The sequence below is a fragment of the Trematomus bernacchii genome, unplaced genomic scaffold (assembly GCF_902827165.1).
Source record: "Trematomus bernacchii unplaced genomic scaffold, fTreBer1.1, whole genome shotgun sequence".
Classification (NCBI taxonomy): Eukaryota; Metazoa; Chordata; class Actinopteri; order Perciformes; family Nototheniidae; genus Trematomus; species Trematomus bernacchii.
Genome location: NW_022987973.1, coordinates 1,715,467 through 1,742,724, shown reverse-complemented (window position 1 = coordinate 1,742,724; position 27,258 = coordinate 1,715,467). Strand labels below are relative to the sequence as shown.

Genomic DNA, 27,258 nt, shown 5'->3' with positions numbered 1-27,258 from the left:
ACAAGGGTCCAATGATATGAAATACTGCATTACCATTGACTTGCCTTAATCATTTTCAAAACATGTGTACACATCATAGACTGGTACACATACATCTTCCTCCACTTAACTTTAATATATTTTGAATGCAGGGACCTATATTTACATTTCATGAATATTGCTTCTACCATTTAAAATACATAACTCCTAAACCAGACTTGTGTTTTTGTTTTGTATAATAACAGATAATGTGTGGGTTAACAAGTATAGTTAGTTTAAATTATGGGGCTTTTATTTTGAAATCTTAACTCCATGGATGTTTGTGCTTCGTGTAATCATTGGCTAAGATCTAAATGTAGATGCTTTGCAGTAATTTTGTTTTTTAACTTGTTTGTGTCACATTTAGATGTTATATGGTGTATTGTTAACGATATTATCTTACGTGTGATAATTGTAGCTAATTTGTACCCAAAACTAAACAAACGTGCCCCGGAAGTACTTCCTCCTGGTGCCACGTCAGAGCTGTGAAACTCCTCTTCAGTGCTGCTCCTGTTTGTGCATCTTCTGGTTGCTCTCATCATGGTTTACCTGGGACTTAGCTGTTTTCTGCTGCATGTGTTCGTGGTGTTTGGGACGGAGCTCACGTTCGAGCTCCCTGACAACGATAAGCAATGTTTCTACGAGGAACTAGAGAAAGACGTGAAGTTTGATATAGACTTCCAAGTGAGTTACTCCGAAAGCTTCATCACTTCCGTCTTCCGTGTTTACAGGATGATGCCAAAGTGGTTCCAAAGATAGTCATTTGGTGTGGTGTCTGTCTCTTGTTCTTGGAAAGAGAACATGCATAGTGTTGCATAGTGCTGACATGCCTTCCTATACTTATAGTTTCATATTAGCACTCTCAATGTACATACTATCCTACTTTTAAATTGTGTTAGCAGTAATTTGGCCCTTCTTGGTGTTTATTTGTCAGATAATCTTTCACAGTGAATTTGTATTTAACTTTTTTGTTCAGTTTTATTATATTTTACATTTGGTTTATATTCTTCTCTTTATTTTCAATGTATGTGCAATGCCTTGTTTTAACTTGCTGTTGTAACGAATACATTTCCCAGTTTGGGATCAAAAAAGTAAATCTTATCTTATAACACTTATATTTTTGAAATAATGTTTTGGTAAAGGTTTGTTTTCTTACTCTCCTAAAGTGTTTCCTGCATAACCAGTTTGAGCCGGCTCAGCATTGCTCAGTCCATATGTTACACCATATGTTACTACTGTTTCACACATGTGTCTCTTGTGCCTTTTAATGTTCTTTTAGGTCATTGCAGGAGGCAACTATGATGTGGACAGCTTTGTCACGGATCCTCTGAACAATGTCCTGTACAATGAGCAGAAGAAGCAGTATGACAGCTTCTCTCACACCACTGCTATGAAGGGAGTCTACAAGGTCTGCTTCAGCAATGAGTTCTCCACATTTACGGATAAAACCGTGTACCTGGACTTCCGCCATGGAGATGAGGAACCTCTCATTCAGACCATGACTGGACCTGTAGCATTGACTCAGGTAATTTAGTTTGGTACTACAGTTCGCTTGAGGATTGGGTGTTTACATCTGTTAGCTGCAGTGGAAATACTTTATAGAGCCACACAGGCTGATACTTACAGTAGTTGAACCAGTGTGTGAGAAAATGGATTCTTAAAATTGTTCAGAGAACCACACAATGACATAGTTTCTGTCTTTGCACATAGGGGGCTAGGGCTAGGGATTTGTTATTACCCTGCTGCATTGCTGAGAAATCTGCTTTATTTTTTCCTCCATTTTGAAACGGTTGCAGGTACACCCTGATGGGCAGTCAAACAGAAAACGTACAAAAAGACCAAACAGAAAACTACAATCCATATGTTCACATTACAGATATAATCCAGATTAATAATATATAATAACTTTGATAAACAGAACTTTTCAAAACACCGTCACAAAGTGCTTTTCATGGATTAAGAAAAGTCCGTTCAGGCGGTATCAAAGCATGCGATCAAAAATGTCTCAAACCCACCCAATAAAATATACGGCAGTTCAACAATAGCAGCAGTAATACAAAAAAGAAAGAAAGTAAAACAAATAACACATGGATGTCGAGTAAAACAGAGTGGTGTCCTCATTAGTTAAAAGCTTTAATAAAAAGGTGAGTTTTAAGAAGTGATTTAAAAGATGTCACTGATTCTTTTGGGAACAGCTAGCAGAGCCCTTCCCGAGGATCTCAGACTGCGCACAGGCTCGTAAGGGCACAACAAGTCAGTGATGTAATCAGGAGCCAAACCGTTAAGAGCTTTAAAAGTAATCAGTCAAATCTTAAAATCAATTCTAAAACAGACAGGTGGTCAGTGAAGAGAGATTAAAAAAGGGGTGATGTGGTTTAGCCTGCTGGTATTTGTTAAAAGTCTTGCTGAGGCATTTTGCATAAGTTGAAGGCGAGATATTGATTAAAAAGACACTTTATTTGCCAATTGTGTTGTGTTGATTAAGTTAGTCTACATTGATAGTAGTTAAGTTGGGTTGGGACACTTAATGTAAAGATTCAAAGATTTATTGTCATATGCACAATAGCTACAGTGTAGTTATGGCAATGAAAAGCTTAAGTCCCAAGCTCCTTCAGCAATGCAATACAAAAAAAAGTAGTGCAAGAAGAACAGAAATAAATAAAAATATTGCAAGAGAATATTGCAAGTGACAAATGTGCAGGTAGATGTGTAAGAAGTCAACTATATATATATATATATAATAAGATGAGCTTAAAACAGAATGTTAAAGGAAATACTGTACAAGGATAAAATACTGTGTATTGTAGTAGAACATAAATATGTGTAATGCAAACGGTGGAAAGTTCACTCGGTGGAGCTAGAGCAGTTCTGACTACAGATAAGATAAAACTTGTTGTATCCTGAGGGAAATGACTGTAGGAGAAATTGGGAAAGAGTGCAAATATAAAAGTATAACATAACAAGCATCACCATGTACTGCAAATATTGTATTAACCATTGCACAATATTATTCGCGAGTGTTTAATTCCCTCTCCTTACCACAGTACCTGCAACGCCCTGCTGTGTTAATATTTATAACATAGACTGTATATAAAGGTTAATTTCCAATTGCACACAAACTGGATTAAGTCATCTTTTCCATTTACATGGATATTGAAACATTTTCCATTAAAATGTATCAACAACAATTAATACTCAGATTTTCCATATGAGCCCACATTCTTAGTTCAATGGTTATAGGAAAGTGTAATATATATATGTTCCACTTTTACCTAATTTAAATCCTGAGACTTGCAGGAAAATAGGTCAAAGTAAATGTGTTCAGCAGCAGTTTTGATAATACAATATGATTTAAATGTTTGCATAAGTGTGACCCACCTTGTACTGTATGTCTGCCCCGGGCCTTTTGATGAATTTTCTGTTGCCCTTTCCACTTTCAGATGGAGTCGTCCTGCGTGTCTATTCATGAGATCCTGAAGGTGGTGGCTGACTCGCAGACGTGGTACAGGCTAAGAGAAGCACACGACCGCACGAAAGCTGACCACCTCCTGGAGCGGGTCACCTACTGGTCCATCGGAGAAACCGTCCTGCTGTTCGTTATCGGCATCGGTCAAGTCATGATGCTTAGGAGCTTCTTCAGCGAGAAGAAAGGCTCAGTGGCGGCCACAACTTAAAACTCTTTTCTCCTGATGTGCCCTGAGAAACACGGGTGGAACCTCGTCGATGTGAACCTGAATGCTTCATGAGATTAGCACACAGCTTGTAGTATTTCCAGCAAACCTTTTTGTTGAATAGATAGTTTGGGAAGTCTTTATTTGTTATTTGTTAGCCTGCCTACTAAATGCCTCTTTCATGTCTGTGTGAAGAAACAGCACTCACACTTGAAGCAGATTACCTCCTCCTCCAAGAAGTTGATGTTTACAGTTTATAACTTTGTCAGCAGGTTTATAGGAGTACTTGCTCCATTTTTCCTTACATTTGGTGAGAAGTTGTGCCAAGGAAAAACACATTACATTTTTCAGCTGATCTGATGTACACATTATTTTACACTCACGTAAACAGCCTTGGTGGAGGTCGGCTCTCTCGGAGTGCCCTTCTAGTTTATTGTATGGTGCAAAATAAAGCAAATAAATTTGATTAATCTGTCAATGACCCGGATTGCTTTGACAGTAGGAACCTCATGGGGGGTGTCATCAGAATATCTAGTACGTTGTGGCACATTGGTTATTTCTGAATGTTAGTTGTTCTCGTTTTCTAATGTTGATTATGTTTGTTATTAACTTAATTTATGTGCAAAAGAATTGTTTTAATGAGGTGTAAGAGCTCTTTTCTCCCTCATGTCCTTCTGTGTCTCATACAAAAGTGCCTTTTTAAAAAATCTTTCTTTTCTCATTTCCTACCAAATTTAGTTTACTGTTTTAATGTGTCGATTTATGGTTGCGTCTTCTTGTTACTGATTGATTGGATTCTCAGTTACTTATTTTATTACATGTCGTGGGTGTGATTATAAGTCCATCTTTTTTCTTAAAGATACATGTTGGACATTGCGAAGTGACCAATCATTAAGGCTTTCACTGCAGTTCTTTGTTTATCTCTCTTAATATTGTCCAAACAACCTGTCAACAGATTTGAATAAAACCTGGTGGAAAGTATTTCACAATATTGCCTGATTATGATTTGCATGTACACCCTATCCTGAATGTCTATTGAGATGCCACAAATCTCAGATCCAGCTTTACTTAAGAATGTTTCTTCTCAAGAAACCAGAAATGATTCAAGCTTTCTGGCTGACTTAGACCCTTAGTAGAATCGTTTACCTTTTCATATCAACAACAATACTATAGTGAACGTTTAAAAAGTATGACTTATATTTAATGGGGTATATTCTCTGTATTTCTAGTCTAGACTGTGGTATTGTAAAACAGCTCAGTCCTTCCACCACTGACAGTGTGGATAAAAGCTAGCTAAAACGCCACCTGGACATGCTGCTGCAGGAAATAAGGAAGAGGAACCTGAACTTGAATCAGACTCCTGGCCAATCAGAGTGAAGCATGCTCCATCAAGCTGACGTGTTATCAAACGCTGACGTCCGGGGTGTCCCTACTTTACCGGGCTCTGCTACCTGCGTGACGTTAATTCATAAGAAAAGAGGGCACAGGTGTCCCTAACATCCCGGTAAACATGGCGGGTTACCTGAAAGCCCTGAGGACCGTGTCCAGAAGTACAGCCGCTTCCATGACTCTAAACCCCGCAGTGCTCTCACCGGCTGTCGGCTGCCGTCACAGGCTCCAACAGAGGAACTGTAAGTCACCCTTTAAAAATTAAACTTTGACAATATGACTCGAAATGTATTACTAAAGTGGGCATGGTCAGCAACATTAATGTGGCTGGCTTTGTGAGTGGGTTTTATGAATGATTTTTACTAAGCTAAGACGTCAGTAAAAGGTCACATGCTGATTGGAAACTAGCCATCAGTGAATCACACAAACACGCTTTTTGAAGGATTTAGATATCACATTTCTAAACACCTTGCATTGCATTTAATTATTATATGAACTCAGAACAGAAAGTTTAAACAATATCTACAACCTTAAGCAAGATGTTAGTAAGGAACCAACCAACATTGTTATCATACTGAATACTGAATCAAATGTGTATGATGAAATGGATATTAATACAGTACAAAGGGATCTTATGAATTCTACAATAAAGGCAGGTACCAACCTGTCTTGGCACGTGAGTTCATGTGTGTCAGGAGCAAATAAGTCTACACAGGTAATACTAGTATTATAAATAATCCGAAAGTCACTGTCTCAGTAAGAATGAACCCTGCATTATTAAGTAGTGAAAGAGATATTAACCCAAATGCAGGTGTGATCAGTTTGTTCTCAGTTTTGCCTGACCCAAAAATGTTCGGCATCATCCCCCTGTGGCTTTAAACTACACTGTACAACATGAGAGTTAATGTAACTGTGATTGTTTTCAGATGCCACACAGCGCATCAAGGTGGAGCAGCCGGTGGTGGAGATGGACGGAGATGAGATGACTCGCATCATATGGGAATTCATCAAAGAAAGGGTAAATCCAGTCTGGAAGTTAGCTGACAATGATTTATACTTTCATTGTGTCAAAAAGCTGTAAGTCGCTTTTACTTACGAGAAAACATGAGGATGTTTGAATTCAGAATCCAAAGGTTATGGTAATCAGAGGACGACGAAGGTTAGGAATAATATTTTAACAAGTAAACATCCCACATTCAAAATCCTACATGAGTGAAAGAACACTGTGCACTAGTTTACCATGTATTCAGCCCAGTAGCTTGTTAACTTAACTAAAGGATCAAGAACATGTATAACCTAACCTATAACAATACACAGTATAATTAGTTATGGTTGTATTAATAATCTGATTGCAAATGAATTAAAGTTAAGTCAAAAGTACAATAAAGTTCCACCAGAATTTAGCTGGTTTAGAAGTATGAATATATGTATCAGAAAAAGGAAATATTCAAGTAAAGTAAAAAATACCTCAACATTTAACTCAAGTACCCTACTTGGGTAAATACACTTATTCAGTGTGTGTTTGTGTGTATGCTGTGCAGTGTTACCCTCTTATAAATAACACAGTAACACCTTGCACATGTGCAGCTGATCCTGCCCAACGTGGATGTTGAGCTGAAGTACTTCGACCTGGGTCTGCCCTACCGCGACCAGACAGACGACCAGGTCACCATCGACTCTGCTCTGGCAACTAAGAAATACAACGTGGCTGTCAAGTGTGCCACCATCACTCCCGACGAGGCCCGAGTTGAGGGTCAGTTTGACATATTGTGTAATTATATGGTATCTGTGATGGAATACTATGTGTTAAAGTTATACAACAAATCAGGCAGTCACTTAGAAAAGCATGATGCGTTTGCTTTCGAAAAATGAGCTGTCCTGTTTTTTTTTTTTTTACTAACAAGATATCTCAAAATCCCAACCGAAGCTCTCATTTACTTGAGAGCTCGGTTTCAGGGAAGCATAATGTCCCTTCTGTTTTGAAACTATTTTCATCATTCTGATAATTATCTTTTTAATTCAGAAAAGCAGGGTAAACATTTTTCTCTCAAGGGGATGCAAAATGCTTCCTTAGTTTCAAGCCTTATGACATGTTTTGCTTTATATTTCTGCATTTTTTTAATGTTCAACCATGGCTGCATTAGTTATAAAATCTGTTGTATATTTGTGAGTGTGTTAATAGAAATACATGACGCTTTTTGGTTCTTCATGAGTAGGTATCCTTACTGTTTGGAGACTTGCTTTTGGTCTTCAGATGGAAAACGCTTATAATCCATATACAATTTTTTTCAGAGTTTAAGCTAAAGGAGATGTGGAAAAGTCCCAATGGAACAATCAGGAACATCCTGGATGGCACCGTTTTCCGGGAGCCAATTATTTGTAAAAACATCCCACGTCTTGTCCCTGGATGGACACAAGGCATAACAATCGGCAGACATGCTTTTGGCGATCAGGTAAGAAATGCAAAATGTGTGTTGTGTGCTCTTCAAAGATGCATCCAAACTGACAGAGGAATGATATCACTGCTCTTGTTTGGTGTTACATCTCACAGTACAGGGCCACAGACTTTGTTGTTGACCGGCCTGGCAAGTTCAAGATGGTGTTTGCCCCCGCCGATGGAAGCCAGCAGAGGGAGTGGGAGGTGTACGACTTCCCTGCAGGCGGCTGTGGGATGGGGATGTACAACACGGATGAGGTACAGTAAGAGTTTGTTCATACATGAATTCCCATGAAAAAAAGTGCAATATTTACAGACAGTTAAAGCTAATCTGTTAGAAAAATATTTCCTTTGGGCTGTGCATTTGCTAACTTGTTTTTGTTTAAAATGTGGACCTTATTATTGGATTTGTTTTTTTGTGCACAGTCCATCAGTGGATTTGCTCACAGCTGCTTCCAGTATGCCATCCAGAAAAGGTGGCCTCTATACATGAGCACCAAGAACACCATCCTCAAGTACTACGACGGGCGCTTCAAAGACATTTTCCAGGACATCTTTGAGAAGTAAGATACTGAACAGTAAGGATGAGGACTTGATGCACTGGATTGTTTTGACGTTTTTCAAGAAATTAACTATGAAACCAGATGCAGAAACAGTGCATGCTCTCCAGTTATAATGTATAATGGTCAACCCACTGGATTAAATAGTCTCTGTTGATGAGACAAATGTTTGACTTTATTCTGTTTCTTTTAGGACATACAAGCCAGAGTTTGACAAGCTGAAGATCTGGTACGAGCACCGTCTGATCGACGACATGGTGGCGCAGGTCCTGAAGTCTGCTGGAGGATTCGTTTGGGCCTGCAAGAATTACGATGGAGACGTGCAGTCAGACATTCTGGCTCAGGGTTAGTGCACTTCCATTTGATGATTGGTCGGCAGTTGCCCTGCTTGTTCACTTCAGGCCACACAGTCACAATGATACATTATTTACATCTGAGCTACGTCTTGTGTGCTTATATTTGTGGGATTACCTTGTGATGCCAGGTGTGTCTGTGTGTCTGTGTGCTGTGTGTTGTGTCCAGGTTTTGGTTCTCTGGGTCTCATGACATCAGTGCTGATTTGCCCTGACGGAAAGACTCTGGAGGCCGAGGCTGCCCATGGCACCGTCACCAGGCACTACCGGGAACACCAGAGGGTAAGAACCACCAGGCCACACTGCTGAGTGTTTTTTAACTGTTGTATAAATCAAATGGTGGGTTAAAATCATGTCAATATGACCAATGTTGAATTTCAGAATCAAATGACACAATACTATACTGCAGTTCACAGAGTTTTCAGTGTGGAACCTAAGGAATACACTGTTTGACAGTGAGTTTAGCATGTTGTGCTATTTTCAGCAGAACTGCTATAAGTTTGAGAGTGGAATTGTTTTATAGGTATTCTTGTCATTAATAGTCAATTATAGTTACATTGCAAGTCCTTCATAGTACATCCTATTCTTTTATTGTAAAAGAGGCAGAGAAAGGAATGTCTCCATCTACAGTAGCATCAAAGTACCTGAATGCAAAGCAACCACAAGTCTTGAAAATGATGTTTTCTGCAGCGACCCCTAACTGTGTCCTTGCTTTGTAGGGAAGACCAACGAGTACTAACCCCATCGCGAGCATCTTTGCTTGGACCAGAGGACTGGAGCACAGAGGCAAACTGGACGGAAATACTGATTTGATAAAGTATGTCATCTTTTTTAATTGTATTTACTCATACAAAATATGCTACTTTACTTCAAATGAATAAAATCCTCTGCATTGTTGCTCTCCAGGTTCTGCCACACGTTAGAACAGGTCTGTGTTGCTACTGTGGAGAAAGGCGTGATGACCAAAGACCTCGCCAGTTGCATTCATGGATTGGCAAAGTGAGTTTACATTTTACATCCCTCTGTCATGCTAAACTTGGTGTTGTATGTCTGCTTTAAGAAAACCTTTTCTCTTGTTTTAACATGGGAACAGAGTTTATAATAGTACCATAATTGTAACCTCTGCACTGTGATCTTACAGCTGCAAGCTGAATGAACATTATGTCAACACATCGGACTTCCTGGATGCCATTAAGACCAACTTGGACAAAGCTCTGTGGAAATGAAGATTTGGGGGATTGGACCACCCTGTTTTGAAGGAACCAAGTTTACTACCTTCCGTGCCATTTTTGTTTTTGTAAAGCTGACTGACACACACTGTGCTCGTTCCTCTGCCACCTTACAGTTTTGTATTGCAAGTAATTGTACTGTTTGAATTAATATTGATGTTAACTTATAACAGCCATGTCAAACACATGTCAATTTCAATATACAATCAAGGACAGTGATGCCATGTTTTGCTCAGCATGCAAATAAAAAGGATTGTGATAATCACTCTAACATGCAGTGTATGTTTTTCTGCTTTATTGTCATGTTGTTCTCATCTTCAGTAGAAACACTGTTAGTTGTTTCTTGCTTACCTGAACATGCATGATAGAAAAAACACAATATCCTTTTGGGTTTAGTTGGATTGAAGTTCACACTCCTCAGTACCGATAATAATCCTACCAACTGGACTACCGTCAGACCAAAGTATACTTGTATTATCTCACAGATGCTTTATTATATTACTGCTATTTTTCACACCTTTTATATCATTGTTTTTTGTTTCTGGTTTTATTGTTATTTTTCAGAAATACTAATGTCTTTGGAGTCTACAGTCAATGGCACCCAATGCAATTTTAATAGGTGGAAATTATGGATTTTATGTTTGTCCTGGGTCAGCGTTTAAAGTGTCACACTGTCAGTGAGTATGAGCACTCAGATGCATATGGTAATAATTTGTGTTTGTTTTGTATTTGTTTTTGTGTATCACAGTAACTCATTTTTCTAAATTAACAGTTTTTTATATTCCTCAGATCTATGATGATCTCTAGCCGATCTAAATAGGTTAACATGGTTTTTACTTACAGTAGGGTTCTCAGGGACAGAAATCATTAGCCCTTTGTATGTGTAATATGTTCCTAGCATGAGGGTCAGTTATATTTATGGTGATGAAGAAGCCTTTATCTTTCATTTGAACAAAATGTGTCTAATAATAGCACTGGGAAGTTTTGGTGTGATAACAGTTAATAGGTTATAAAGCCCTCTGGAGGAACTTCAGATGAGATATTTAAGGAATGCCAAGTAGTGCTCAGTTGAATCCACCGTAACACTCATGTTTGTAATGTTGAGCCAGTGTTAAATCCATAAATCCTCTAGAGGCACTGTAGAGGTTTCCGCAGGGGCTCCAGAGAACTGACATATCCAGATGTTGAATTCATAATCCCTAAAAGTAAATGCTGGCCACGTACAATTTCACTTCAGTTTAATTTCATGCACTTGCACATATGAGCCCCTGTCCAGCAGTGCATTCATGCGTGATGCTCATTTAGTGGTTGTCATATGCACCATCCAGTGCCTGACAGTGAGTGTGTTTGCACCAGCAGGGGGCCGGATCTAATGGGAGGTCTGCCAGAGCTCCCTGCTGTACTTACAACTACAGTATCACACCAGCAGATGTCGACATGGTCACAGTCGGACAGTTAGGTGCTGCACTGTGTATGAAAGCTTTAATGTACAACCAGATTACACTGAAACCTGAAATTCTAGGCAAAAAGAAAATGCACCTGCAGATCATTATTAATCCTTGTTTAAAACTGCTTGTATTGCAGAATAGAGAATAGAATAAAATCTCTAATAAAGATAGAGAAGAGAATACATTAGGCTTTCTGCACTAAATTGAAGATGGTGTCAGATTGTCAATCACAAGTTGAATCTACCTTCTAGCAACGTTTCTCTTCATCTAAATAAGATGGTGGTCATCATGTGGATACAATGTTTTTTAGGCCTAGCTGGTGATTTAATTAAAGGAATGTGGAGTATACAAACACTAACAAACAAAACAATATTTAGTTTGATATTGTGCTTTTCTTGCTGTTAATTCTCTATCTATTCTACAGCATATGATACTCAAATGGCTTGACAGAGGTTAACTTATTAAGTTAACCACTGACCAGGAAATATGCTCGTGTGTCTCTCACAGTACAAAGAAAGTTAAAGAAAAGGAACAAGGTGCCTCCATCGAAAAAATTACCAGAAATTAGCATTTAGATTACGTTTTTCCCAGCTTTTTAATTTCCTTCCAGGAGGAACATTCCTGTGAAACTGTTAAGTGCTAAAGCAGCTCTCACTTATGATCGGCAGCCATAAAAGAGTCATATCTCTGAGCAAATTGTTCAATCACTTCCTGGGAAATGATTTCCTATGGAAATGTAATCCGTGCACAATGCCAAGCATCCGTGAAACAGTGGAGAACCAATCCATGAGAGCACACCTTAAAGTTGGAGGGTCTGCACTGGAGATGACTGAGGCTTCAGAGAGACCACAGACACAACCCAAAAGGTGCATTTCAGTTTCAACAACAGGCAAGGTGTCCTAAAGCAAAACACTAACCTCCTGCCACTGACTGCATACAATACAAATGGTCCGAAGACTTCAATTTGTTTTGCTCTTTTTCTTATTCAAAGTTGATATGCTAACACAATCTTAGTTTAGCATGTAAGCCATTTAACATTTACTAGTAATCACAAACAACATGCTGAGGCTGATGGGAATGTGACAAGTTTTATAGGTTAAGAGTAGTTGTTTCCACCCTACATCTCAGTGGGATTGGTGCTGGATTTTCCAACTACAATTACAGCTCTGGATATAGCAAAACATATATTTGTTATAGTGGTACTATCTCTCAATTTGTTCTGGTGCATTTCTGCATGAGAAACACCTGTATGTATCGTATGTGTACTATAATGAAACAACGCTTATACAATTAAATAAGGGTGTGTTTCTTAGGTGCATCGACTCTTTGTATGTTGCTTGTTTTGTGTTCAATCGTAAACCAACATGTAGGACACATTTCAGGTTAAGACATTTCACTAAAAGTGTAACCAAAGTCAGTAGTATACAACCCCCGGGAATCAAGAGTGTCTGACTCTGTACTAAATTCATAGGAATCCATTCAATAATAATGATATTGCAGTCCGTATCAAAGTGGTGGACCAACTGATGGACAAACACCAAACGGCAGAAAATACCTGACTGAGGAAAAAAAAACTCAAAAAACAGACAGATTAAAACACCACTCTCCATTATTTAAACAAGAGAACCTTTATTAAATAATTCATGGTCATTTTCCATGAGGTCTCAGTTTGATTTTCCTCATCTCGAAGAAGAGCGAGTAGACCCTTCCTCTGGTTTAGTGTGCATATCAAGGCTGACCTGCATGGCAGGACAGGGGGAGCTGACGGCCTTCCCCAAAACAGATGAATGGATATCAGGACAATTGTCAGTCCACTTTCAATTCAATCATACAAAATGTAACCAAGACCTCCCAAAAGTGTATTTTCTTCTTTTCAATCTACTGATTGGATATCCACTTCAAGTGCTGTTTCCAAATAAGCAGGGAAATATACTTCTGAATTGAGAAAGTGAAGTGAAAACCGCCCTGGAATTAAGAGTGCTGAAACTACAAACAACAAAAAACCCGAACCTGATCAGCAAACTGCTGATTCTTCAATTTGCATTTAAACTGTGAAACTGCAGTTTACAAAAAACCCACTGAGAGAGCATTTCTATTTGTGTTCAATAATATTGCCGTTATGGGGGCTTGAAAGATTCTACAATCTTAGCTCCCCCAGCTCTTCTCCTCGAGGCAAATGAGTTCACTCTTAATGAAGAAAGGTCTCATTGAAAAAGTGCTTTGTATTGTTCACTCAGTAATTCAAAAACTTTGAGCAGTATATTCACTACACGGGATAGATTATTAATGTCAAGCTAAACCATGTGAGACAAAAGGTGGGTAAACACTGCATGTTGCAGAATCCTTTGTACAGTGACAGGGCTTTGCATGTCGCTAACAAAGTCTTCTGGTATCAGCCGACATGGGACAGTAGCAACTTTGGTCGTAAGTGCCCTGGAGAGATAGAGGCTACAATGTCCGGTGCAGAAAAGCACACACGCATTGAGAGAGCGTCCTGTTTTTAAACTGAGGGCTGGGCAAGAAGCTACAATTAGGAACTGTTTAGTAAGAGCATTCAAACCTATGAATATGTTGTGACTATGTATCCAAAGTTCGATATACAGTGAGTAAATAGCTGACATGGTGGAAGCGTAGTTGCAAATGTATCTAGCTGGCACTTTCAGTCAAAAATATAAGGGCATACATTGGTGGTGAATTACAAAAATGGCAAACAAATTTCTATCACTTTAAATGTAACTGATGGCTCTGCAACTTTTTTTCTTTTCTTCATTTTTTTCTTCAAATAACTGATACATACACACAACATACAGATTTGACTGTCCGCCAGTGAAAGTCTTTGAGTCGGTAAGTGAAGTAATCCCAAAAAAAGGAGTCCCAGAACAGCGTCAACATGTTCAGTGTCTCTGCCCTCAGCAGCAGAGCTAAAGCGTCTCCTCTGACGTGCGTCTCCTTCCCGGCCTCCCATCAGAGTCCTTCAGTTCTGGCTCTTCTGGAAGGAGGCCAAAACTAAAAGTAAAAAATAACTCGTCCCCAGTGTCTCCCATAGCCTTGACAACAGCTCTGTAATTTCCTTCTGCCTTGAAGAAAACATGTCCTCTGGTTCATCGCCTCTCAAGGTGTAGCGTAGCTGCTCGTATCCTTCCCAAAGTTGTAATATTCCTCCATGTCATCCATGTTAGCCGTGGTGAGCTTAGTAAGGTTCTGGGAGCCACCATTGTCCATATTGTCTGGTGATGTAAAGTTGAAGTTCTGTCCTTCATACTCCCCCTGGTTATCCATTTCCGGATGAACTACTGGGAAATACAAAAAAGTATTGTTAAGTACATTTCACATTAAAATATGTCTATGCTGAAGAAATTCCTGGGCGAACTTTGGTCATTAAGGTTACAAACCATGTTTCACATTGTTGTGTTGCTTTAAGGTTAATAAATATGGGTTGTTGCTTTAAAAATAACATTAACAAAAAAATATTATTCATACATTTATGCTACAAAACTTCTGACTTTTATTTATATGGTTAAATAAAGCCTCAGAATTCCAAATCCTAGATAGTTCTCCTATACTATTCTGATTAAAAAGAGCAACAATGAACCGATACGTTTTGTGGAACAAAATAGGTCATTTTAATTAAGATTTGAACACTCAAACACTCCTTGTAGCCTGCTTAATTAAGAACTGTGAGGGGGAGATTTAGTGATTGAGGTTTTTTTAGGGACTTTCTTGCAAATTATAGTGTTGCAATAATTGTAAACATATTACAAATAAATTAAATGTTGCCTAAAAAAGTGAAAAGCAAAAGGAAGTGGATACCACAAAGAGCAACTTGCAGGTTAGAGACCCCAGTGAACAAATGTGTAGGAAAATGATGTATACAATAGATTTTCAAAAAAATATACAGAAACACTGCACCACAGTGACATCTGGCATAGTTTTTGTAAGACATTTTTACTTCCGCATAAAAAAAGACCACCCGCGTGTGACGTCACATCAGGGAGAGCGGCCGGTCTAACGTATTAATAAACATGGATCACAATGCTAGTTTTGACACAGAAGAGGTTGAAAATGTATATTCGTATGCATATGACGGACCACAACCTTATAATTATGAGCCTGCTAGGCGTCCAAGAGACCAGGAGCAGCCAAGGATTAGAAGAAATAACGGCCATCGGAGAGAAATGGAGCTGTGGTGTGACGAGAATCAGTGGAGAACTGGGCAGCTGTCTTGGTGAGTGACCGGCGTTAGCTACAGTTAATGTTAGCTAACGTCGGTCACATCACAACATTGTAAAGTTAGCTATCATATATCGGGCTATATCTAAAGTAGTATTGATAATATAGTAACGTTACTGGCGGGACTGTTGATACTGAGCCATAACAGAAACTAATGCGCAAGTATCAGCCGTATCTCGCGTTACCTTGCGTTAACTAATGCAACTCCACACTACGTCTTACGGTGCTGTGGACTCGATGTCCTGACGCTGACAGGCTGGAAACAAACACAATAGCTCACCATGATTACAAATGGTGAAATGCAATGTAAAATTACCGAAAAAATACCAGCTCACTAAATCACAACCGCTCAAACCAACTACCAACTACTACCGTGAATTGGGCAGAGAAGGAGTCCGAGAAAGTTGCTCCCCTATGTGACGTAATATGACGCGTTTGACGTATGACGTTAAAAAAAACTGTTTTATTTGTTCATGTTTTCTTGCCTGTCTGGGAGAAATATTAATTTGTATTAAGAAACAGCAGCATGAAGGGGTCCAATTATATGATATTTACATATTCTGGCTTAGCACACGGATGACTCATTTGAATAAAAACATAGTTACAAATACAAATCCAACCTCAAAATTAAAACATGACTGAACATTCACCACAGACACTGTCAATAATTTGAATTTGTAGGCATGTGTGTATCATTTTATAGTTTGGATGTTTGCTTTAAAGCTGTCGAAGCATGCCATAAATGGGTTTACAATCAGAGGTTCACTGCTGGGGATTGTGAACAAGATCTCAGACTTTCAATGAACCTTCACTGGCTAAATAAGACTTGTAGAATAAAATGTGAGAACACGTGCAGCGGCCTCACCTTGTCCTTCTGGCGAGACTTCCATCCCGTGCTTGACCTTCATGTGCCGGCTGAGGTTCCCCTTCAGGTTGAACTTACTGGTGCAGTAAGGACACTTAAAGGGCTTACTGCCAGCATGGAGGTGCATGTGGCCCAGCAGGTTGTACATTCTGTTGAAAGACTTGCCGCACACCTGGAGGAAAATAAAGAAATCACATAAAATACTGACATTGATTGACAAGGACATAAACTAATTTAAAGATTCACTTTAGAGTAGCTTCTTGTAGTTAGAGATGAAAACATCCTGCCTTATAACGGATGCCTCAAAGCTTAGAGTGAAATTCTCTCCCACACTAATGTGAATTTCAGCGTATTATCCTCCTCACATAATCCTGTTATATTAAATTAAACTGAAAATGCGCCATCACATTTCATTTCACACCAAAATTGATTGGAAAATCGTATACTTCCTCCAATCAATTATTGCACAATAATACCCTGCATTATATTTGTTACTGTATTTCCACATGTATATATTTTTTTACTTTTTATGCTATTTTATTTCTATTTCAGAAGTATTTTTCTCTTATGTACAATGCCTTGTTTTTTATGCTGCTGAAACGCAAACATTTCCCAAATTGGGATCAACAAAGTACCTATCTATCTATCTATCTATCTATCTACCTATCTATCTGTCTATCTATCTATCGATCTATCTATCTATCTACCTATCTATCTATCTATCTATCTATCTATCTACCTATCTATCTGTCTATCTATCCATCTATCCATCTATCTATCTATCTATCTGTCTGTCTATCTATCTATCCATCTATCTATCTATCTATACTCTCTTGTATCCACTTCCACCACTCACCTTGCATTTGAATGGCTTCACAGGCAGGTGGACGATCATGTGGGTCTTCAGGGTCTGTTTCTGGATGAAGCTCTTGAAGCAGACGTGACACTGGAAGGGTCTGACGCTGTTGTGGATCAGCATGTGTCTCTTCAGGTTGGCCGACAGGGTGAACTCTCGGGAACACACGTCACACTTGTGGCCTTTCACCCCCTGCGGAGTCCAAACAGAAAGAAAAGGGTTAATCCAGGTCCAATCCAAGTAATCCAGGGATCCTTTCTAAACGGCCATGAGCATATCGCAAACAGTAACAGCTAATAGGTAATTCTGCACATTTTTCATGGTGCCTTTTTGTCAAAATGAAGGCTAAAAAAACGTAGCACACTGTGAAACCCATCATCATGGCAACAATATACTTCCTGTTGTTTTCACCCCAAAGCATTATGGGATTTCCAAAGCATTGAGATATGGTAGAAGTAGTAAGATAAGGAACAATATTAGGAGGGACAAAATCCAATAATATGAACTGTTGTTTCATGTTGTACCCCCAATATAGACGTTTTACATAACTGCACTATCAACAGGGTTCTTATATCTCTGAAACTCCTATCTTATTTTATTTTGGGGGCACTGGTCTCTGAGTAGGCCCCAAGCATTTTACTTTGAAAACAACTGGCTTATCAACTGTAAGTTAGTATCTGATTTGATCTTCAACAAGGAAGGAATAACAGCTTAGAGCAGAGGGCTATGAAGGCAAACCAACCGGTTGTCTGGGATGTCAGTGACAGTTTTAAAATAATATCGTAACGATATTCACATCCTGCCAGTGGGATGGTTCTCATTTGTTTGATGATATCAACATCTATGGCAGCCATTTTGAAGTGTACCACAATAAATGACTTTAAGTACAGAGAAAGAAAGAAATCCTAAGCGACTCATCTTTATTTGGTGCCTGTAAAATCAACCACATGCGACAGGACATGTATAAGCATTGAGCGGCAGTCAGAGAAGCAGACAACATCTACAGCCCTGAGGCTTGTCAGCTGCTGCACCACACACTCTGTCTTAAATGTCAGCAGAAACACCAATTGGTTTGGATAAATGTATTCTGGTTTATTGAGAAGAACAACTATGCATTACAGGTCGCCAGTGGGTCAAGGGACTGTGTGTTTGTATAAGAAGAGAAATCTGGCTGACTGTCAGTCCCCCCTCAATGTCTGCAAAACAAATGTGTAGTGTTGCTGTTTTCCACCAGGGGGAGCAGTGAACAGACTTCAGGCTTAAATACAAAAGAGAATATTCTCTCCACTGAGAATACCGCTCTCCCATTCTCATGATGACTGTGGCTTAGTGTTTTTGTTCTCTCGAAAGTAATCAAATTTAGATAAATCCTCTGGAATTCAGAATTTCTTTTGTCACTGTGTGTGAGTTATATTAGAAACTCTATCTATCCACTGCTCTATCTATATGAGGAAGTTAAAGGTCTGGTAGTTGGATCAGAAAAATACCTCATCCAGATGGAGATTGTGGTTTGTGAATAGAAATGTCAAGATGTCACATGTCAAGTATTTTAGTACGACCTCAAACTGAATAATTGGTGAAAAGATAGTCCTGTAATAAGTAATGCATTGTGATCTCTCTGTCATCTTCTCTCTCTTCCCTACCTGTGTGCGCGACTAATTGTGTGTCGAACACACAGGGGGGCATGTGCAATTACAGACATTTCATTCAGATGAGACTATAATGAGGAGTACATGAAGAGGCTCAGTATTGCGATTTTACAGAATCAAATAGTTGTGACAAAGCAGCACTGAACCAACATATCTATTCCTGTCATTTACTTAATCAAACATTTGATGGGGATTTATCTTGCAACAGATTTGTCCTTATTTGTTAACATGACACACTTCTTTCAAAGCAAGATACTCTATTCTCCCCAGGACACTGCCTGGAGCTTCCTCTATTGAATAGAGAATGGGTGAGTAACTGTACACCGGCACATTTCCTGCTTATTAGCCCTCCAACAATAAATGGGTTATAACAAGGATAGAAAAAATATGGAAAAAAGTCTGTCCTTGATTTGGGATATTTTGCCGTTTACACTCACTTCTATACTGCCTGACCCCAAATAAGTTTTAGTTACAATACGAGTCTGAAATAAGACACAAACAGTAGGTAAAGACAGAAGATGAACAGAGGGTTTGTGTGTGTGTGATTGCTTTTGTATTCTTCTTAGGGCTAGGCAATACAAGGAAAATCGTATATCCCTTCAATGTTGACGAAATACCTCAATATAGATAATGTGACCATATTGCAGGGTTAACCAATGCACATTTAGATACAGTTTGATATCAGTAATGTGGATATAAGTACATTCATTTCAGAAAAATATATCACTTTTTTGTTATGCATCCTTAAAACCAGGAAAATATATTACTATATCCCAAAAAATACAATACATATTATCACAATTTCAATGACTTTACCCAGCCATAATTCTACTCTCCTTTTCTTTTACATTGCAAAAAGAAAACCCTCCACAGTCTGATTATCAATGCAGGCAATATTTATAGAATGATTTTAACAATAGTAGTCAGGAAGCCAGGGTGTGAGAGGTGTCAGTACCTTGTGTGTGAGCGAGTGCTGACGGAGGTGGTGGAGCTGCACAAACTCCAGGCCGCACTGGGAGCAGGTGTAAGGCCTCGGGCTCTGGTGCTTCAGCAGGTGGTTCTGGAGCTGGCTGCGGTACGCGAACGACTTGTTGCACTCGGTGCACTGGAAGGTGTGGGGCCCCTGGTGGCTGGTCTGGTGGCGTTTGAGGTGGGCGTAGGTGGGGAACTCCATGCCGCACTGCGAGCACACATGGCATCGCCCACGCTCGTGCTTCACCTCGTGGGCCCGCAGCTCGCTGGGGTAGGCGAAGCCGCGGCGGCAGAAGCGGCAGCTGTAGGGCTTGACGTCGGTGTGTTGGAGCATGTGTCGCTTCAGGTGGCTGGTCTGGGTGAAGCCCTTCTTGCAGACGGTGCACTTGTGAGGCCGCGTCCCCTGGTGGGTCAGCAGGTGGGTTTGAAGGTGACTGGGCTGCTTGAAGAGCTTCCCGCAGTTCGGACAGGCGTGTGGTTTGATGCCGTTGTGGCCCAGGATGTGCGTGACCAGGTTGTACTTGGAGGTGTACGATTTGTCACACATGCGGCACTTCCAGCGCTTCAGACCATCCCCCACGTCCACGCAGTAAGACTCGTCGATCTGGATGTTGATGTCTAGCCGGTCCACTCTGCGGCCGCCGTGCCGACGAGGAGGCTGGGGGTGTGGAGGCGGCTGGTGCTGCGCCGCCGCCGTGTTCCCGTCGGTCCACATCATGTTCTGGCTGCTGTCCTCGTACTCGCTCGGCATGCTCATTTCCGCCGAATCATAGCTGCCCACTTCACTGGTCTGGAAGTAGCTGCTGATGGCCTCCTCCTGCTGCGTGGGCTTCATCATGTTGTTCACCGGGTGTTCCACCTCTTCCTCCTCCTCTCTGCCACCTCGACCGTGGGCCCCCATCGGGCGCTGGCCCTGAAGCCCTCTGTGGCCCTGCTCCCCTCCTCTGTGGCCCACCTGAGGGGGAGGAGGGTGAACGTGTGTGTTGGCTTGCGTCTGGTTGGTTACATCCCGCTCACACTCTACACAGTTCTTGTTGGTGCCTCTGAGCGTGGCCGGGTCCACTTGTACTAATCCGCCTCTGGGAGCCATATTGTTCAGCATGTGGACACAGGAGGGCATCCCAGAGTTCACTACTTCCCCTTTCACATGTGACGTGGAAATGTCAGCGCCTTGAAGGCTGTGGCGATCGGGACCCACCATTTTTGTGTCGGGGTGTTGAGGGGGCCCCTGCTGCCACCTCCTCTGACTGCAGCTGGGTTGCATCTGTCCGTCTTCTCCCAAGTTGTCTCCGAGGTAATCTCCGTTGGCTCCGATAAGCTGGTCTGCGTACTCGTAGTCGACTCCTTCTACTGTCGGTGCGGGGGACTCTTTGGGCTCGCCGGTGTAGAAGCCGTTGGGTGCAATGGTGGCGCCAAACACTTCATTCTGGGAGATGAGACCTAGCACGGCAGCCTGGGCCAGGGACAGCACGACCACTGGATCTGTCTGTGTGCCTATGTCCACCAGCCTGGCCATTACCTTGGGCTCACATCTACCCAGGCGCCGGCTCGCCTCCTCCTGGAACAGAGAGACAAGCAAAGACAAGACATCAGTACTGCTAGGAAGAAACTTAGTTGTTCAGAATCAGCTATGGTAAGATATTTTTAGAAAAATAATTAAACCAAGGTTCTTATTTCTATCAGCGTTTTTAAGTTGCATTGTCGGCAAGAAGGGTTTCACCGAAACCAGCCACCTGAAACATTTGATTGTTGTTTCACCAAATCTCTCAATTGAGAACTTGCAAAAAGCACGAAATTGTCAACACAGGACACTTAGGATACCACTACATGGTCTACAATACGAACCAACACCGGAAAGTAATGACAATAATTTACCAAGAGACAAACTACAGCAAACTGTCCTCCAACGAGAATGTGTCCTTCATCAAAGTGATCTGATGAAGACAAAAAGGTGTCGTAGGTCATCGTCCAATCAGAGCGTCACTTTGAGTCGGTTTTCAAGGAAGAAGGAAGGAAGGAGAAAGACACTATTTTTATTCTAAGGAGCCCCTTATTGCATCACAAGGAAGGAAAAACAAAGGAAGCAGAGAACATTTCCTCCTGCAGCGACTAACCTCATCACAAATCAATGTTAAGCAAACCTGAACCAGGACTGTCTTAAGGCACATCTTTGGATAGAGTGACTGAGACACTGGAGCTATGAAAGACACCACCATCCTAATCCAGCGTGCTAACCATGTATGGCTTGTGTGTGTGTGTGTGTGTGTGTGTGTGTGTGTGTGTGTGTGTGTGTGTGTGTGTGTGTGTGTGTGTGTGTGTGTGTGTGTGGAGGATTAGATGGCCTACTGATCTACACACAGCACATATGCAAGTGCAAGAGGAGAAAAATAGGAAGAAAAAACTGAGTAAGATTAAGAAATATAAATAAAGAATGGAAAAGCAGAAGGGGGACAAAAACATGGGAGAGCAGAGAGAGAACAGAGGGGGGAGAAAGAGGAAAAAGCAGAGACAGAGGGAGGGAGGGAGGGAGGAGAGAGAGCTTAGAGCAGGCAATCGTCTGGTGGAGGGGAGGGGGGAGAGGGGGGTGAAAAGGAAAAATGAAAGGTAGAGGGAGAGTAAAGGAGAGATAAGGAGGAGGGGTGGGTGAGGAGGGGAGGAGGAGGAAGGCTGAGAGAGAGAGTGAGAGGGTGAGTGTAAGGCAGCAGTCAAAAGAGAGCAAGAGGCAGAAAGAGAAAGAAAGATATGTAGCGACAGACAGAGAGAGAGAGAGAGAGAGAGAGAGAGAGAGAGAGAGAGACAGAGAGAGAGAGAGAGAGAGAGAGAGAGATGCAGTGAGTAACCAGAAGGAGAAAGAAAATGACAAAATGAAAGCCAGACAGAATGAAAGATATACAAAAAAGGCGAATGGAGTTAAAGCCATACACAATTCTTAATGAGTGAGGAAGATGAATCTGCAAATGGCAACTTGAAGAACAAAGTACAGAGAAGCATCTCAGTCAGCAGCTCTCCAGCTGTCTCTCAGCTGTGAGTGTCCTCATCACAGAAACACTTAACATGCTACGAGTGAGAGCCCATGAACTCACCACGCTCCTCTTGCTGTGAGGCTTCAGGTGCTTTAAGGATCTCATTCTTCACTGGAGTGCTGAGTGCGAACGGGCTACGTTCGCCTCCTATTTATACGTGAGGGATGAGAGGAGGCGGGGCTTACTTTGCCCGCCTCCAACCCTCTTCTTCTTTTTCTTCAACAGAGTTTCATTTTTGGTCACACTAGCACAAACATAGACCAGACACAAACAAACAAACAAACGTCCTTCCGACGAATCAGCATGTGGAGAGTAGATTTAAAATAAACAAGCAGCTTTTTTATGATTGGCTGGCACTTGGCTCCTTGATAGTGTCATGATAAATGGGCACCTCAAACCTTTAAAAAACAAAAATGAAATGCACATTTTATCAGTGTGAAATGATGGATCCTCCAGCCTCACTCTACATCTCCGTCTGTCATTCTTTGTCTTTGTTTCTGCCTCTCTTCCTTTATCGGTTTCTTAGCTCTATTTATTGCCGAGTCCCTTTCTGTCCATCCCCAATGCATCTATCTCTCTCTCTCTCTCTCTCCCTCTCTCTCTCTCTCTCTGTGTGCTTTTGTATCTTTCACTCTCATTTATCAAGTGAGGTTTAGGAGTAGGGGAAAGTGTTTGAAGATTGTTTCATGCACGGACTCGGATGCAAGTGTGTGATAGGGAGAGGGAAAGAGGACGAGAAAGAGATGGAAGGTGACTGACAAGGAGAGGAGCGAATAAAAGAGGGAGAGAAGATGGAGAAAAGGAAAGAATACTGAAAGAAAAGAGAGGGGAGGGGTGGATGGGAGACAGAAAAAAAGAGAGAGAGAAGGAGACAGAGGGGGATGGGAAGAGTGGAGCAGAATGCGGTAAAAGAATAAGAAGAAATGGAAGATGGATGAAGGGAAAGAAGCAGGAGAAATGAAAGTAAAGAGAAAGAATATGAGGTATTGCGCTGCTGTTGATGATGAAGCTAATCTTCCTCTCTCCTTCCTTCAACCCCACACACACAAATGAGTCCTCTGATTGACACCCCAGGAAACAGGTTCGAGGTTCGAGTGAGGAAAAACTTCAATCTCTTTTCCCGTCATCTGGTGACAAGCTAAATTAGGGAAAGTAGTACAGAGATGAGACGGTGACCAACGGTGGCCTGAGAGTCCAAAAAGGTCAAGCACATCCTGCCAATGACGAAACGAAAACAGAAGCTTCAAACTATGGAAGCAGGAGACACGTCTGTAATGAAAACTGACCAACACTTCCTTCAAAGAAACCAATTGAACACCTTCATTCAAGATGTCTTTGCAAAACTGACTCGGTGTAAACACATGTTTGGACTCAAGAAAGGCTGCGACTAGACAAGCAAAGAGCTCATTGATTTTTGCTGGAGTTTCCTGAGACGATGCGAGTCAATGAAAGCAGCCAAGAGTGAATGGTTGGTTGATTGTAATTGTAGATGCTGTTTGTCATAATGTTGAAGGTGAGTTCTCTCTGCAACATGTTGTATAGCCACAGCATTATAATCCAAGAAGTGACCCTCATTCAAAGAGAATGCACCTTCTCATGGCACAGAGCAAACTACAGTACAGTCTACAGTCTGAGCTATCCTCTGATTTTCATTGCAATGTGCAGAACAGCCCTGTGTTTCATATGGCCCGGAAACGGATGACCGTATAGGCTACCACACGGCCCCGTTGGACCCCCCCAGAGCGCTCCGTTCCCAGATCTATCCACCTTTGGACCCGTTGTCGTTTGCAGGGTCCGTTTCTACCGTTCCGTTACGGCGTCGTGTAGCTTAAAGGGCTATACGCAAGAGAAATATGCGGATACAACCCGCTTTCGTTCCCGTGGAGCCTAGGCCTACTGTAAGTGTGCTCCCATGGGAGATACAGTGAAACACTTTGACTCTACGTGTTAAAGAACCGCCAAATGGTTCAACAAATGAAAAGGCATGTATCAGAAAGCAATGATGTGTTGGGGAGGATCAGATCAAAATGTACGAGATAAACTTAGTCTAGATAACAACAATAAACAAAAGAACATTCTGTAAAAGTCATACATATAGGATAAATAAAAATAAAAACACTAATTAGGTTTGGGAGATCCGAATTGTAGCTTGAAACATATCTTTTTGATGATGGGTGATTCTTGGACCTTTGGCTCAATGGGCTCTATACATTATAGGAACTTTTCTGACTACATTTTGAATTGACATCGATACAATTATCAGCATATTTAAGACTAAGAAACACTTCGGGGTTCCCTGTCGTTTATTTTACGAATTGTTTTAAACTGTGTCATATTGAAGTATGCATAAAGAAATACTGCAGGATCTGAGACATGACAAGCGGGGGTGTCTTTGTTCTACTTCACTGATTTTAATGTTTTCGTCTACAAAATGAAAACTTCTACCAAAAAAGTTTACATTCTCTGTGGACAATCTACCTTATATGGTTTCTTTTGCATTGTTCTGCTGTAAACTCTTAATGAAAACAGCCAATTCATTTATCTTAAATTATTTCAACTGTTGCAGAAGTTCCTATTTTCTTTAAACTGACCAAAGCCCATCAGATAAATACAGTTTGACATATACAGGAAACTAAATGGACCTTTTGTAATGCAGCTACACAACATGCCTAGGGGTGTGACTTACATTTCTCAACTGGAAGAACTCCTGATCTCTTGGGTCCTGTTAACAAACTCAGCATCGTATAAATGCGATCTGATCAGACGAGGGCAGATTTGAATGAGTACAATTCCACCAAAAAGAAACAAAAAAAATGTGGGATCCAACTGAACAACCACATATGGTACAGATATATACATGTACACATAGTACATGCATGTCTGAATGCACTGCGTGTAGCCAAATAGATACATTTACAGATTCCAAAAAACAATTGAAAAAAGTTAGAAAGTCTGCATCTGATGCAAGGCACCCTCAACCCACTGCAAAGCTCTTCTCTAAATGCATGGTCAAGAGCAAGATGGGGGTTTTTTTCTGTTCAGCAGCCGTCACTGTTTCCAACGGATAAAATGGAACAGGAGAGGGAAGTAGATCTGACCAAATGTCGCTGCTCAAGACATATTCTGATACCAGATCGTTTGTCTCATCCAGACTTGATCTGAATATGTCCAGATAAAGAAGACACTGAGGTGGGACGGAGGCAACATGGTCCAGACAGAGCTGGCTGCAAGTAATTCAGAGTCATAAGGTATCTCGCCATGGCAATATTTGGGTATACTGTATATTACTCATAGGGTCAAAGAGTAAGTCGATGAAACAAATTAAATCATCAAGCACAATGGCAAAACAATATCAGGTTAAAGCTTATAAAATGAGAGGACTTGCTGCTTTTCTTTGTTTTACATTTATTTTTAGGATTTTAAATTGTTGGTTGGAAAAACACATATATGCTACATGACATCACTTTGAAAAGGTGGCATTTTTTTACATTTTGTGGAATTCATAATTACTGTGAGTTGTAGCATTAATAAAAAAACAGAAACAGATTTGTACTTAATTATTTAATCATGGCAATAGAAAGTGAACTCAAACGATAGATTGCACGAAAATTAGTTTTCTCAAAAAGTCTCGATTGGATGTCTCTTGACAAAATGCGACTTGGGAGTTGTAGTTGACTTCTTGAGCCATGTTTTTTTATGTACACAGTCTTGGACCTTTGACTTTTGTATCAAAGAACCACACAGTATGGTCTTTAGGAGATTAGTATGCGACTTTTACTTTCTCAGATCGTACCCAACCCTAGCAGCAACACTTGTACCTGCAGTTAAACCTCAACATGCGTCAAACTGCAGGTAAGGAGTCCATCCCGTCTGTGCCGCTGAAAGGTGAGGCCGCCCGTCACCTGGTTTCTCTATTTACATTCCTGAAGAGACGATGACTGTCATTTGCGGTTCCTTTGTAGCTCGGCCAGTTAGCCACTTGTTGAACACGGACAAACAGCACCGGCATGTCGGGGTAAACAGCCGGCTGTGGGGAAGATTGCTAAAGGAGGAAGGCCTTTATATTTGGGGTAATGTGAATAACAGAGGCCAGGGAAAAGCACCACAGATGGACGGGTTGAATAAGATGGGGATAGCAAGATGAAGCTTTTATTGTAGAATCCAAACAGTTTCTAAGCCTAATGTGTTTTTGAGCGATAGAAAACAGTTTTTTTTAATAAAGTTTGTATTATAAATGTCATGGGAGAGTGTGATAAACAACAGGATAGAGAGAACATGGAGGAAAGAGAGAGAAAGGGAAACAGCAGAGGACAAAATGGGGGCGTAATAGAGGAAGCAGAGAGAGAAAGAGAGAGAGAACAGATGATTGCACGGAATGAAAGAGGGATTGAATGGGGAGGGAGGGGAGGAGATAAAGAGAACAGGGACGGGAGGGGGAGTGAGAGAGAGAGGGAAGGAGAGAGAGAAAATGAGAGGCAGCAGTGGGGGAGGGGAGGATGTGGAGGGAGAGCAAGCAAGAGAAAGAGAGAGACAAGAGAGAGAGAGAGGATAGAGAAGA

General features: G+C 40.9%; 2 protein-coding genes across 4 annotated transcripts in view; one reads left to right on the top strand and one right to left on the bottom strand.

Moving 5' to 3' along the window:
• The first annotated feature begins 487 nt into the window (after positions 1 to 487).
• LOC117471484 (isocitrate dehydrogenase [NADP], mitochondrial-like) lies at positions 488 to 9,928 on the top strand. 2 transcript variants are annotated; one of them, XM_034116544.1, is made up of 14 exons: positions 488 to 702; positions 1,298 to 1,543; positions 2,323 to 2,347; positions 5,192 to 5,320; positions 6,005 to 6,096; positions 6,666 to 6,831; positions 7,371 to 7,531; positions 7,630 to 7,773; positions 7,942 to 8,078; positions 8,269 to 8,420; positions 8,598 to 8,710; positions 9,148 to 9,245; positions 9,335 to 9,427; positions 9,570 to 9,928. In XM_034116544.1, exons 1-14 carry the CDS (start codon positions 559 to 561, stop codon positions 9,652 to 9,654), a joined length of 1,785 nt encoding a protein of 594 aa, XP_033972435.1. In that variant the 5' UTR covers positions 488 to 558; the 3' UTR covers positions 9,655 to 9,928. The 2 variants fall into 2 exon arrangements, with proteins under 2 accessions (XP_033972435.1, XP_033972434.1); XM_034116543.1 differs by lacking the exons at positions 2,323 to 2,347; positions 5,192 to 5,320; positions 6,005 to 6,096; ... (7 more) ...; positions 9,335 to 9,427; positions 9,570 to 9,928 and adding an exon at positions 3,459 to 4,670.
• Positions 9,929 to 12,710: 2,782 nt separating this feature from the next.
• The window catches only part of znf710b (zinc finger protein 710b), a 25,050-nt gene continuing 10,502 nt past the window's right edge, over positions 12,711 to 27,258 (bottom strand). Inside the window, exons 2-6 of one of the 2 annotated variants that reach the window (XM_034116541.1) lie at positions 21,553 to 21,611; positions 19,661 to 21,235; positions 17,057 to 17,248; positions 16,201 to 16,372; positions 12,711 to 14,398 (exon numbers count right to left, since the gene is read on the bottom strand). In XM_034116541.1, the coding sequence (XP_033972432.1) occupies positions 14,217 to 14,398; positions 16,201 to 16,372; positions 17,057 to 17,248; positions 19,661 to 21,193 (2,079 nt within the window). In that variant the 5' untranslated portion in view covers positions 21,194 to 21,235; positions 21,553 to 21,611 and the 3' untranslated portion in view covers positions 12,711 to 14,216. The remainder of the gene's footprint in view (positions 14,399 to 16,200; positions 16,373 to 17,056; positions 17,249 to 19,660; positions 21,236 to 21,552; positions 21,612 to 27,258) is intronic. The other variant, XM_034116539.1, reaches the window with a different exon arrangement.

Coding starts and splice junctions, on each gene's coding strand:
- LOC117471484 (XM_034116544.1), top strand. CDS start 559: ATGGTTTACCTGGGACTTAGCTGTTTTCTGCTGCATGTGTTCGTGGTG. Junction 8,711..9,147: donor ACTACCGGGAACACCAGAGG/GTAAGAACCACC, acceptor CTTGCTTTGTAG/GGAAGACCAACGAGTACTAA. Junction 9,246..9,334: donor GGAAATACTGATTTGATAAA/GTATGTCATCTT, acceptor GTTGCTCTCCAG/GTTCTGCCACACGTTAGAAC.